We start from the raw sequence: 13,972 nt of genomic DNA, 5'->3' as shown, positions 1-13,972 counted from the left end.
AAGGCAGAGAGAGGAATTCATCTGTTTTTGTTATTGATGAGAATTGAAGAGAAGAGACAGACTGGTCTGATGATATGGGATTGTTGAGGCACTAATTATCTTGGTGCTTTCCTCTTCAGCCGAGGATTTCTGCAGACAACTCGATGTTTGCGGACAGCCCTCGAAACTCTCCTTGCTTCTCATTTCGGCTGTAATCAGGGACACTTTTTAGGTATGAAAGTATCCTGATTTATAAACACAAAGACAATGACACCCTTCTTTCGATCAGTTTTTTAACAATATAATTGGATCGTTTTCTCTCGCAGGTCTCATTTCGTTGCACGGCCTCAAAGTGTCCAAACACAAGATTGTATCACCCAGGGCTTCGGCCTCTACTCCAGGCTCTGCAAAGGATGGGCCCACCATGGGCCACTTTGCATCACACGGTCAAGGTCAAACCACCAGAGGAGGACTGAGGGTGTACAAAATAGTCGTCCTTGGCGACGGAGGCGTCGGAAAATCAGGTTAATCTAAATATACACATCGAAATAGTCAAAGTTGATTCTAATTATAGCGAAAGCAAAAAAGCATCTCCCTTTCTAATGATTTTTTAGATTTTAAATCATTGTTCTTTTGCAGCTTTGACACTTCAATTTGTCAGTCACAGTTTCTTGGACTATCACGACCCCACGATCGGTATGTTTGATTACATTTATTTGTTAATGCAACATTGTTCATGAATGAAATAAATATTTGACAGAGGATGCATATCAGCAACAGGCTGTAATTGATGGCGAGGCAGCTTTGCTCGATATTCTGGACACTGCTGGTCAGGTAAGACAGTGCGCTAGCTCCCCAGGAACGCTACTTACTTTCAAAATTTGTATTGAAGGTTGAATTTACTGCTATGCGAGATCAGTACATGCGATGTGGAGAGGGATTTATCATCTGCTACTCAGTGACCGATAGACGGAGTTTTCAGGAGGCTGTGGAGTACAGAAAATTGATCAGCAGGGTCAGAGCCACAGACGACATCCCTTTGGTTTTGGTCGGCAACAAATTTGACCTTACCAAACAGAGGAAGGTCAGCACATTAGGCTTATTTTGATACATGCACTTGAGAGAGCTTGAAGCAATTGAAAAATTGCTAGATTTGATTAAGTGATGTCCTGTTGATGCTTCACCTTGAGAAATTTTTAGTGGTTTACGAAGTGGTTTGTTCTTAATTTTAGCTTCAACTTTTAAGTATTTACATCCTGGTGTTGTTTTTTTCCCTCGAAATGTGGTTTTTCTCGAAGAAAAAGGATGTTGTGAAATCCTTGAATATTTTGGCCACTAAAACTTTCCTGCCTATTTAAAGTTTCTGCTAGTTTTATGGCCTCCCCTTTCTTTTCGGGACTTGCTGCTTTAATATCAGAAACAAAAGCACACTACTTACAAAGTGTGATCCAGTATTTTACAAATCAAATGCTCAATTATTCTTCAGTTTGAATTTTATGATTTCAGGTGACGACTGAAGAAGGCGAGGCTCTTGCAAAGCAACTGGGTTGTCCTTTTTTTGAAACATCTGCAGCTCTTCGTCACTTCGTGGACGATTCTTTCCACGCTTTGGTAAAAGAAATTCGAGCTAGAGAGCGTAATCAAATGGGAAATGGGTCTGCCAAAGTGGACAAGCAAAGTAAGTGGCGCAGGTTCCGCAACATATTTTCAGTGGTTTTTCGGAAAAAAGATTCAGACGGGTATCAAAATTGAGACGATGGGCACTTCTTGAATTTACATTCGGGAGTGACAATCTTGTCGAGGAACTTGTTTCGTGGCTTGAATGTCATCTTAATTTTGCATTACAATCGGTGTAGGATGATTATTTAACCCGATGATCTCAAATTTGCATTTTTCAAGTGGACGACACTGTTTGGCGGTATGTGTGTGTTTGTGTGTGGTTGATTATACGCACACGTGAATCCATAGCCACTCGTTAATAGCCAGAATAATTAACAGTTGTTGGCGAATCATAGATTTTTCAAGACGCGCGACTTTGATTAACCCGGTCCCACAAATTTTGTCGGTTCTACGCAACAAAAGAGTATTTTCGACTTTCATCAGCGTGTTTACCGCGAACATTGAAAGAAACGGTAAATGCTAACAAATATTTAGGACCAATCAGTTTTATACTCTGCCGTAATTTTTACTTTTTATATTCATTTAACAAAACCCTTTGATGTCGAATAGCCAATTTTGAGACAGTCACACTCACGTCGTATTTGAAGAGTTGTTAGAGAGGCACAACAACTTTTGTCTACTTGAGAGCTAGATTTATCGTAATCTCCACAGTTGGCCTCGCTTCCCGAGGTTTGCATGCCAAAGAGAATCTTCCCCCGTGAATAAATAATAGAGTTCAGTGGCCCTGTAGGCGTTTCCTAATGTTAGAAAACAAATTTATTGATGTTTTAAACGTTGTTTTGTGTCAAAATATATATATTTGTTGTTGAATAAGAGAAGAGCATTGGAATATCGGTGTTCTGAATTTATGCTATTGAGTTTGATGCGTTTGCAAGACGTGATTTGCAAACGTGGTTGCCAATTTTGAAAATTCGATTGATAGCCTATATTTGCTTTGATAATCTATTCAAGTGAAGTTGCACGGTGCAGCAATGGTCTAGTTGTTACTGTTGATTTTATTCGCAACACTGCATCTATTGTTCCTTTACTGAAGATCAACGACAATTTGAAACAAATTTGCCAAAACGAATATTGTATATTTACATAAAATGTATAACTCACCGCTTTAGCATAAAAGTTTGAACTAATCGCGTGCCAGAAAAGGCCTGGAATTAGTCTAGATTCACATCACTCGTGGCGTAATTTTATTGCTCAAATTTGCAATTAATTTCTCGAACACGTTATTGAGTTTTTGGCCTTTTCTGCTGTCAAGTTAGAGTGCGCAAAGTATGCTTAAAATTTCTAATCATTCTGCATTAAAAGCCCATTTATTTACACGGTATACATTTATTACACTTGTTTTTGTTGAAGCTATATTATACTAACAGTTACTTTTACTAATAGTCATCATTATGATTGATGTCATAATATCATCACTCTGTAATAATTATTATTTTAATACCAAAGAAGACATATGTTTTAATTGGAGACGCTTTTAACAAAATGTTATGACCCGCGTGATTAAAATGCAATTAATTGCATCAATGATATTTTAAATTTAACCAGATTTTTGTCAATTGCGTTAGTTACACTTTTTTACTCTAAAAAAATAAAATATTGTGTACCAGTATCCGAAATTTAAAAGGGTTTTATTATTATCCTCTATTTCTACCTGATGCCAAGGTTATTTCTCGTCACATTAATATCTTTGTAGCATTTTTAAGCTCTGATTAGCTCTAGTAAAAATAAATACCCTGAAGCGAAGGAAAGCTGAGTGAGTGTTTTTGAGTCGTTTTACAATGCACACACTAACAAAGAACGAGAGTAAGTCAGCGTGTTACACATCTTTCAACAGCTGCTTTTTTCATATTTCCACATTTATTTCTTTAGATCAAATAAGTTTTTATAAAAATAGTTAGCAAAAATCCTAGTTCATTTTATTTTCGTAATATTTTAGTAAACTATATACTTACAATTAGCTGCTGTAATTATTCTTTTATATATATATAGAAAAATAATTATTAGGAGGGAATCTTTGAGCGAAAAATATAATTTGTGTCATTACCGCGCTCTCTCGTTAATTCTGCACTTAAAAATGAAATGTTGAAAATGAAATTAGATTAAACTTGTTGCTAAAAAATTGGGCAAATTAATAGGGGTAAAAGAAAGAAAATTATTTGCTTTAATTTTTCGTTTCCTTCCGCTGTATCTACATCGCTCAAGATTTATTTAGCGCAAAACAATATTTTAAGCAATAATTATACATTTTTGATGTTTGAACTATTTTATCAGTTAAAGAATTATTACATTTTTATTAACATACACGCGCATTACTACACAGACTATCTGATAAGTAGAGCGGTTGCAAGTGGCAGCACTGTTGCCCCTCTCCACCCCCGCTGAGCCTTTGGTTTGGTGACAGTCGTAGGTCGTCACATGAAAACCTGATCGGGATCGCTAGATCTTGTTGCCGAGAGCCGCGGCTATAAATTGTACCCGCGAGCAGACTAAGGCGCACCAGTCAACAGTCGGTCGTCAGGGCGAAAAGAAGGATCACAACAGGTCACGAACACGAGATGATGCTGAGAAACATTGTGAGGAGCGGGCTCCGCGCCCACCAGAAGTGGGCCTTCGCCGCGTCCATGTCTTCGGCACCGGCCACTGCGCCCATTGTCAAGCCTGAAATTCACCACACCGGCGTACGTGACAATTAATTTGATAGCGTCTTTGTACTGTATTTTTTTTTTAATTTTGAAAATATTTGTTCCGTTCCCAGATATTCGTCAACAACGAGTGGCTCAAATCTGCCTCTGGCAAGACTTTCCCGACCATCAACCCTGCCACAGGAGAAGTGATTTGCCAAATTCAGGAAGGTGACAAGGTCTGTTTGCCATTAAATTTAGTTTTTATTGTGCTTAGTCATCGCTTACAGCCACCTTTTTTGAAATCATTGGTCTGCTTTTAACTTGTTTACGCGGAGATCATGGCTCACGTACAGTCGGAAGGCGCCGCCCGGGTACATAATATAAGGAGCGTGTTATCAAAATCTTAAAGAAGCCTCTTCAAGGTCAGATTACTTTTTTGTACGGGCTGGTGCTTGTAATGCTCCTTTAAAATACCCATTCGAGAGGCGTTTTTAATAGAGTCTACTTTAAAATTACTCAAAAATTATTTGAAAGCATTAATAATTATCGAATCTTAAATATGTTTTGGAAATTAGGACTTCATTAACTTGCGTGTTTTCAATCCGTTTTTAAATTAAAAACCACGCAGCTATTTTAGTTCTTACTCAGTTCTCAGCATATTCATCTGTATCAACATACCATTAACTTTATTTTGTATAGCTATATGTGTGCGTGATGCTACAAAACCTGTTTTTCCGGTCGCTTCATAGAAAAAAAAAACGAAAAAACCTGACAAAACAACTTTAATCCAACGCTTACAAAATTACTTTCAAGATTTTGAAATTTAATGTGCCTCATTCCTTTGTGCTTCCTCGCAGGCTGACGTTGACTTGGCTGTCAAAGCTGCCAGTGATGCCTTCAGGTTCGGCAGCCCGTGGAGGCGCATGGACGCCTCTGACCGTGGCGTCTTGCTCAACAGACTGGCTGACCTCATTGAGAGGGACAGTGTTTACATTGCCGTAAGATGATGTTTTTAGTTTTGTTTAACATTATACTTGCCCTAGCCCATAAAACACAACACAATTTTCCTGTTTGGTTTCAATTTTTTAAATGTTTGCCTAGGTGTTTCAACAATTATTATAGTTATCTGATCTTCAATAGGATGAACAAATAATGGAAAAAAATAATCAAATACCAACTAAAAGGTTGTTGCAAGGGCCTCTAAAATTCTTAATGCTGCTTAAGTGCACAGAACTACAAATATTTATTTGAATATATAATATTTAACTCCTTAAATGGTTACCTTGTGAAAAGCTAACTTGTCTGGCAATTATTTTTTGTAATGATTTACTTTAAAATATATAATTTGTTCAGAGTTTGGAGACCCTGGACAATGGAAAGCCCTACAGCAGCGCTCTGGCTGTGGACGTGGCTGCCACGGTCAAATGTCTGCGCTACTACGGTGGTTGGGCAGACAAGAACCATGGAAAGGTCGTGCCTATGGATGGGGACTACATTTCCTTCACCAGGCATGAGCCTGTTGGGGTTTGCGCCCAGATCATTCCGTGGAACTTCCCTCTGCTCATGCTGGGCTGGAAGATTGCGCCTGCTCTCGCCACTGGTATGAAAAATACGACCTTTTCTCTCTATCTCAGCTAAAAAAATTTGTTTCGAATAACAGGCAACTGTGTGATTGTCAAGCCAGCAGAACAGACGCCGTTGACGTGCCTCTATGTCGCTGAACTCGCGAAAGAGGCCGGGTTTCCTCCAGGTGTTTTTAATGTCATTCCTGGCTATGGTCCCACTGCTGGCGCCGCGCTCACTTACCACAACGATGTTGACAAAGTTGCATTTACTGGTTCAACTGAGGTGAGTCTAAAACCCCTGCTTACACCTGAGAGAGCACTTTGTTTAAGATTTTTCATTTGTAAAATCAGGCTATTAATCAATTGTAGCCATTTTAAGTCTTTCCACGTTTGAGTGTGTTAATTTTAAAACTGCTCTGATTAAAAAAATCCCAAAGTGAATAGGAATTATTGTTTCAGTTGATAAAATTAGTTACATCAAGTTTTTCGCCTTAATTTTAAGTTTTTTTTGTCAAGATATTTCATACACTAACACATTTCAAATGCGCAGATTGGAAAGCTGATTCAGAAGGGAGCAGGTGAGTCCAACTTGAAGCGAGTCACTCTCGAGTTGGGCGGCAAGTCTCCGAACATCATCCTGAAGGACGTCGATGTTGATGCGGCTGTCGAGAACGCTCACTTTGGCCTCTTCTTCAACATGGTAATTTAAACAACTCACTTTGGTCATAGATGGGAGCGAGTGGTGGATATTAACACGATGATTTGAAATTCTAGGGCCAATGTTGCACAGCTGGGTCGCGCACCTTCATCGAAGAAGATATTTATGAAGAGTTTGTGGAGAAGAGTGCCGCGCGCGCCAAGAAGCGTGTGGTCGGCGACCCGTTCGACCCCAAGACTGACCAGGGCCCTCAGGTGGACGAGGAGCAGCTGACCAAGATTCTTGGGCTCATTGATTCGGGCAAAAAGGAGGGCGCGCGCTTGGTGGCTGGAGGCGCCCGTGAGGGAGACAAAGGTTATTTCATCCAGCCGACCGTATTTGCCGATGTCAAGGACAGCATGCGAATTGCTAGAGAGGAGGTAGAGTTCACAACGACAAACATTCTCTTCACGAGACAGTCCAATTGTTTCGTTGAAAAGCAAAAAATATTACTTTTATTTTGCCTAAATTTTTTACCTCATTTTACTGAAGGTTTGCACCATTGCTCGTTAAAACCCCTGAAATCTTGAAGCGCTCTTTGGTTTGAATTTTTATTTGTCTTTCAAATTGCTATAAAAATGTGTCCCGTTGATACAGATCTCTTAACACTATTTTTTTAATATAGATTTTTGGGCCTGTGCAACAACTGATCAAATTCAAGAATCCCAAGGAGCTGCTTGAGAGAGCTAACAACACCGAGTACGGTCTTGCTGCCGCTATTTTCACCAAGGACATAGATAAAGCGATGTATTTAATGCAAGGCATCAGAGCAGGAACGGTTTGGTGAGTGATAATCTCGTTTCCAATGTTCAGTCATGCAATCCACTTTTAAAACAGGATCAACTGTTACAACATTTTTGGAGCTCAAGCAGCGTTCGGAGGCTTCAAAATGTCTGGAAATGGCCGTGAGCTGGGCGAGTATGGTCTCCAAGCGTACACTGAGGTCAAAACGGTGACCATTAAGGTGACTGAGAAGAACAGCTAAGAAAAATCGTCATAAGACACAATCTTTTATTGAAAGTGAGAGCAAATTAAAAATATACGAAAATTAAAATTCCTGCTCCAAAGGAGCTACAAACAAATCAATTTAACGTCAAATACGTCGCATTTGAAAGGACATAAAAATGTCGTGAGACTTCCACTTACACCCTGACAAAGCAATAATTGCCAGTGTCTTCATGCCTCCCGCTCCAGTTGCACCTAATCACTCCTTGTAAATCAGGCTTTGATACTTATTGTTAGGCTGCGTGAGAGTTACTGCTTAATCTTGTTTATGGTGGAATTTCAAAATAAAAATATTTTCAATGAGAAATTATACGAAAAGATATTTTTGTTGATATAACACGTGTGAGCCTAAATCATTCAGTCCATGCAGAAAAAATAAATGGTCACGCCACGCTGCACTAAACAATCGAATTGGCAGAATTTGTAGTATGCGTTGTACAAATTATGCAATTCAACATTATTTGTGATTTAATTATATAGATTGAAAGGACAAATTAAATATTAATGATAAGAGAGATCTTATACCTATATTTAACTACTACTTTACTGTGATATTAATAAATTTGGTAAAATACATTTTATAAAGGATTTAAAAGTACATAAATTATATTTATAATAATTAGTATAAATATGAGAAGATGGAAAGGAAAAGCGTGAATTTTGGGAAAATATTCAATAATGGGTATTTGTCAGTATTTTATGTGTTATTTCTAATTTATTTTTTTCAATAATATTAGGAATAGGAAAAATAACGAAGAAAAAATGAAATAAGGACGATATTTTTCACTTGCCTTACTTTGGTGCGCATATATCACAAAATAAATCAAACGAGCATGTTTGCCAACTTGATAACGAAAGAGAAAAGAGTGGAAATTTCGATCTTTTTACCCAGACTACATCTAAATAACTATTTATTTATTTTAAAAACAAACATATAGAGTCTGTTGTCAAAATTCTTGATAATATTTGACTTGATCAGTCTGAATGCTATTAAAAATAATTTCAGTCGATCTATTAAGTTGGCTTGCTTGAGCCCGAAGAAACAGCTGCTTCCGGTGCTAAAAATCGAACCTTCTCTCGTTTATTTCTTGAGGTGCACGTAGAAGATCAAAAATGCTGTCCCGTCTCGCAAGACCCGCCACCAACGTGATTGGTACGGTTTTTATATTTGAGGACGCTTTTATTTACCATCTTCAGCATTTGGTTCCACCATGAAAGCCCCCTTAATCCCATTATACTTAAATGTCCTTGACAGGACAGGTAATCCCGGTAGCCCCAACATGAGACCTCTTGTTCTTTCCTTCCTGATGGCGAGCTGCGTCGGTTTTTATGTTTCTTGCCTTACATGCTATTTTAATTAATTTTTCAGCGAGGAGATACCATGCTCCCTCCAATCAGAAGATTATAACCATGAACGACATGCCTGTTCCGCAAGGATCTTGGGCCCAGCATAACGCTAACTTGCAGAGGAGATACAACACCCAGTTGGCAGCTGGCATTACCTTTGCGCTTTTCAGTCTTTTTGTCGTAAGTAGAAAAATGTATATTATCCTTTAAATGCGCTATTTTTAGCCAATAGTATTTTATTTTTCGTGATTTAAATTATGTTGACCAGCTTTGAATGGCATGCATGCATGTGCAACCTCTTCAGTTCTGATTTCTGATTCTTGATTAGATGTGAGATGAAAAATTATTCCATTTGGTGTCATGTATACTGGCTGAAAAAACACGATATTTTTGAGAAGTTGCTATTCCAATTTGGTTTAAATCTGTTGTGTATATCCCCTTTTAAACAGTTAATTAGTTATTTGATTTTCTATATTTTTTAAATGGCTACTTTAGTTTGAAAATGACTATGGTGGACTCATCATAGTCAATAATCATGCCTGCCTATTTATAATAAAATTACAACTACGCGTTTATTTTTCAGGCAAAGAGCTCTGGTTTGTTCTTCTTTAACTGGGGACCTGAGCTGAAAAACAAGTAAAACGACCGACCATCCCGTCAGTAGAAATTGATTTGCCAGAGGCGTCGTCACATGCCAGGGATTTAAAATTAGTTGTGTCTAAAAAACATACATTATATTATGTAAAAAGTATGCAATAAAGCTATCAACAATGCCGCCATCTTAAGTGCGCATTTTTTATTGCATTTCCAATTGACAAGTTAATTTCTCACCTTGAGGATTAGTAACAGAGAATTGAGGCAATTTAGAGCTGATAATATGAATAATTATGTTTTATTACCATCATTTTATTCTATAGTAATGACTCAAATAGGAATTTTTGACGATAAATAAGATCATAAAGTTAACAAACTTGTGAATTTGCAGCATAGACGAATTTTCCATTTAAACAAATCACTTTTCTAACAATTTCACAGCAATTAAATGAAAATAAGATACATTAATACATACATGGTTAACACTAGCTGATGTGGAAATATTTAAGACAGGATTGAAAACTATACACGAAGGCTCAATTGTTAACCCTAAACGCGGTTAAATCTTTGCAATAATTAAAAATGCTTTTTGTAATGTGCGCCGAAGTATTCAGAGTAGCAAAGTGGTCAAATTAAAATGGTATGACATCATTATACCTCGCTCCCAGATTATAACAAAAGCAATACAAATGAACTTGAGTTATGAATGATTGATTGGCGTTGTGACTCGACTTGGTGCTACACGACAACTGACCCAGCCTCGCTGCGACTCTCTGGAAGAGGAGGGCGGTCAGTCCAAGCGTTAGTCAATGGGTTGAAGCACTCGACACTGGTCATTGTGATGCGAGCTCGGTAGAAGTTGACTTCGTGAGAATGGTCACCACCCATGACATACAAAAGGCCATCGGCAGCCGCTACAGCTGGGCTGGCGCGGCCTCTCTTGAGAGCAGGAACTTCAGTCCATTTATCCTGCGTGCAAAAATTTAAGAAGTTTAGAAAAGTAATAACAATAATTTGGATTTTGTTTTTAGTTAAATTATTGAATTTCATTAAAAGAAGCCGACAAGAAAAATAAATTAGAATTCTTTAAAGAGTCTGCAAAAAGTTGCACCAGAAGATTTTACCTCTAAAAAATTGTAGCGCTCCACTGACTGCAAAACCTCATGTTGTCTGTTGATACCTCCGACGACGTAGAGAAAATGGTTCAACACAGCAACTCCCATTTGACTTCTTGGCACCAACATCGGGGCTAAAGTCACCCATTCGCTGGTGACTGGATTATAGCTGATGAGGTCTGTCAGGTGTCGTTTGTTGTGAAGACAACCACCCACAATGTATATCAGCCCTGCAAAACAAAACAAGATCAATTATTTTTAACCCTCAAATTAACTATAATTATTAATGAGGACTAGATAAAGTCAAATGAGGTACTAGTCACCTGCGCGGTGTGAAATTTTGGTGTCTCAACCACCCCACAGCCGTGGGGCTCAAAACCTCGATCGTAGAGGTTGAAAAAGGTCAACACCACTACCTGGGTTGCGGTTTTACCGTAAAAATTAATACAATTTTTTGCGTGGAGATTGTTACGTAATTTTATGCCCATTAATTTTTTCATAATGGCATTTAAAAAATTATTCGCATTTTTCCTCACAACCAAAATAAAAATACTTTTTTTCTTCAGGGGTGTAGATTTTCAAGAAACTGAAATAAAATAACCAATGAAGAGTTTCTATCTAGCACCATATGTGAACAATGGATGCAATGAAGTAAGGATGGAGTGAGGAAAGTGTAATATTTGGATTTTTAATAGAGCTGCGCCATGCCAGCCGGCAAATTTTGGGTAACGTGGGCAAATGCCAGCCGCTCTGAATCTGGCTAAGTTGCGCCAGCCGCCAGTGAAAAATCTCGCGGCTGAGACCTCTAATTTTTAAAACAAAATTTGTATATACCCTCGAATACAATTAAAATTTAGTTATGGGGTCGCATGATTTTCGGTTCATCGTCATTCTATTCCAAAAGATGCTCAAATCATAAATTAAAAAAATAAAATAAATACATTTTTAACTGCGATTTTATTTACTTTTTAAATTATTTTGGGACGAATTATTATTTATGTGTCAAATAAATTTTTGTGCGGAAAACCACAAACGCAGACTAAAAAAAGCAACCACCATTTTTGACACCAAACCTCGTTTTTATGCGGTTTCAGTGGTCTGTGTGCGGTTTTTCAGCATAGAACCACATTCCGCGCAGAGGTAAATTATTGCGTGTTAACTAGTTGAAATTAGAGAAGCAAAAAATATGACTTATGTTAATTATTTAAGTTGGTGTATACCTTGATATGCAACAACGCCCATGCTGAATCTTGGAGCAGGTAAACTCCCGTCCAGAGCCCAAACATTTTCCAGAGGGTCGTACCGTTCGATGCTGCCCCCTATGTCCTCGCCGACCCACCCTCCAATGGCATAAAGATATCCATGCAGAGCGCAGAGTCCGAATTCACATCTAGGGACGACCATACTAGCAACCTAAACAGTTCTTTTAGATCACAATAAGTTTTTATTTATTTAAAGAGCTTACGCTCGCCCAAGTGTCATCTCTTGGATTGTAAACCTCTCCGTTGGCTAATATCTGTGAATCCTGCTCTCCTCCGACAACGTAAATGAGACCGTCAAGTGCCACTACACCCGGCTGAATTCGACCGATGGCCATACTGGATTTTCTTGGACACCATTGCTGTTTGAAGGTGTCAAAGCATTCGATTGAAGTGTATGTGCACTCTGATCTGGTCCATGTACTGATCTGAAATCGCCATGAAATTATTATTAAAACTTGTTATTTAATATTTAACAGTTAATTTTAACAGCATGGTCCTCTCCTGCCATCCTTCCAAATTTCAAGAGTTAATCAAAGTTATATTTAATCTCAGACAAAGACATGCCTACCCTAGTTGGCAGTCTCTAATAACGGATCATTAGTCTATTCCTTTCTTTGTACAAACATCTTTTCAAATTCTTGTTCATTAGAAATTAGATAGGTGTGTATAAACGTCATGCAGCATACTATCTCTCTTTTTGATCCTCCGATGACATAAATGTCCTTCTTGGCTGCGATGCGAGGCGAAACACTGAGCGGCACCAAGCTCCCCTTCTTCATGATCAAGTCATTCCTCACGCTCTTCAAGGCCACTTTCAGACTGACATCTATGCACTCACTGATTGCTTTTTCTAAGAGGGTGGTCGGCAGAAGGGGCAAGCGAATGGGTTTCAAAATTTCAAAGACGTATCGCCGCCTCTGGATTACGTCATGGCTGAACCATCTCATTGATGCTTCAAATACCTGCTCAACAATCATCAACATCAAACTTTGTCCTTTTATTATATCGGGCATGCATGGGATTATACTTGAAACTCGCTGTCGACTTTTAGATATTCGCTGGAGAGGAAGTAGCAAAGCTGTTCTTTTGGCAACTCTAGGAACTCTTCCTCGCAGCAGACGAGGGTGAAGTGGTCCTGGATGTACTTGGTGGAAGCCGTTATCAACTCCCTGAAGTTGTGAACCTCAGCGAATCTATTGAGTTGCAAAGTTATTAAAAATATATTGCGTGCTTCCAAAGCTCACCTGTATATTCCAACAGCATTGCTGGGGTGCAGCTCAGATTTCATAAATTGAGTGCACGTTGTGACCACATCTTTCAACTGTATCATGTCAGCTGCAGCCATGACATCTTGGACGTTGTCCCGGGTAATTCGCACGTCTCCTAAATGGAATCAATGCGAAAATAAAGTCCATGGTGCCCACTTAAGCTTTCAAACCTGTGTAAATGAAGTCAATGAGAATCCTAAGAATGTAACCGTTGATGGAGTGGAGGATGATATTTGATTGGCGTTCCTCGATAAGGCCTCTGCTGAACATGGCTTCAAAGTAAGGCGTGCTGGCTGACAGAACGACCCTGTGGGCCTAGAAAAACAGCATAGTTTTTGAGGGCGGAATGAAAATTATCAAACAAGAATGTTTCGTTTTATATAAAAATGATTTCGTACCTTGATGGAAATTCCATCACCGGCAGAGACCTCAACATCACAGAATGTTGTGTTCTGTCGCAGTTTATTCAGGTTTTGCAAAATTTTGGAGTGGTGTTCAAGGGTGGTTCTGCAGAGGCTCGTCGCTTGGTCACTCTCTTTCATTGGGGGCATTTTGCAGGGCGCTAAAAGGGGCAACGGGGCGTTGTGCTGGGCTCACATCTAGCGCACTCCCATTCTCAAAACCCTTCGTTACTTAACGACCACATTGGTCTTGCTCCGATTTTCACAACTCAAACTCTTGAAGGTTTAACTGGAGTCGCGCTCAGCTGTAATTGACAGAACTGAATGAAATGACAACAGGATTGGCTTCCACTGTCATCATTGTAGCTTCTTGGCTTGCTCAAAAGGTGGCGCCGGCGTCAATATCGACGTGCAACAATTCCAAAGCAGCGCAGA

General features: G+C 38.8%; 4 protein-coding genes across 4 annotated transcripts; 3 read left to right on the top strand and 1 right to left on the bottom strand.

Moving 5' to 3' along the window:
* Positions 1 to 43: 43 nt before the first annotated feature.
* On the top strand, positions 44 to 3,275 carry Ric (Ras-related protein interacting with calmodulin). The gene is made up of 6 exons (XM_065481523.1): positions 44 to 211; positions 306 to 503; positions 619 to 675; positions 740 to 813; positions 872 to 1,063; positions 1,486 to 3,275. The coding sequence occupies exons 2-6, from the start codon at positions 404 to 406 to the stop codon at positions 1,729 to 1,731; spliced, it is 669 nt and encodes a 222-aa protein (XP_065337595.1). The 5' UTR covers positions 44 to 211; positions 306 to 403; the 3' UTR covers positions 1,732 to 3,275.
* Positions 3,276 to 4,034: 759 nt separating this feature from the next.
* Positions 4,035 to 7,868, top strand: Aldh (Aldehyde dehydrogenase). Its single transcript, XM_065481522.1, has 9 exons — positions 4,035 to 4,337; positions 4,415 to 4,519; positions 5,141 to 5,281; positions 5,637 to 5,883; positions 5,944 to 6,131; positions 6,399 to 6,548; positions 6,623 to 6,925; positions 7,171 to 7,328; positions 7,383 to 7,868. The coding sequence occupies exons 1-9, from the start codon at positions 4,215 to 4,217 to the stop codon at positions 7,528 to 7,530; spliced, it is 1,563 nt and encodes a 520-aa protein (XP_065337594.1). The 5' UTR covers positions 4,035 to 4,214; the 3' UTR covers positions 7,531 to 7,868.
* Positions 7,869 to 8,549: 681 nt separating this feature from the next.
* LOC135935728 (uncharacterized) lies at positions 8,550 to 9,682 on the top strand. The gene is made up of 3 exons (XM_065478273.1): positions 8,550 to 8,703; positions 8,920 to 9,077; positions 9,481 to 9,682. Exons 1-3 carry the CDS (start codon positions 8,664 to 8,666, stop codon positions 9,535 to 9,537), a joined length of 255 nt encoding a protein of 84 aa, XP_065334345.1. The 5' UTR covers positions 8,550 to 8,663; the 3' UTR covers positions 9,538 to 9,682.
* LOC135935726 (actin-binding protein IPP) lies at positions 9,481 to 13,957 on the bottom strand. Its single transcript, XM_065478271.1, has 9 exons — positions 13,535 to 13,957; positions 13,307 to 13,451; positions 13,113 to 13,251; positions 12,896 to 13,061; positions 12,555 to 12,830; positions 12,072 to 12,293; positions 11,827 to 12,019; positions 10,616 to 10,836; positions 9,481 to 10,460 (listed from the first exon to the last, which is right to left on the bottom strand). The coding sequence occupies exons 1-9, from the start codon at positions 13,685 to 13,687 to the stop codon at positions 10,230 to 10,232; spliced, it is 1,746 nt and encodes a 581-aa protein (XP_065334343.1). The 5' UTR covers positions 13,688 to 13,957; the 3' UTR covers positions 9,481 to 10,229.
* Between the last annotated feature and the right edge of the window lie 15 nt (positions 13,958 to 13,972).

Source organism: Cloeon dipterum, chromosome 2, assembly GCF_949628265.1.
Source record: "Cloeon dipterum chromosome 2, ieCloDipt1.1, whole genome shotgun sequence".
NCBI lineage: Eukaryota > Metazoa > Arthropoda > Insecta > Ephemeroptera > Baetidae > Cloeon > Cloeon dipterum.
The sequence above is the reverse complement of the archived record's forward strand: the minus strand, read 5'-3'. Positions and strand labels throughout refer to the sequence as shown.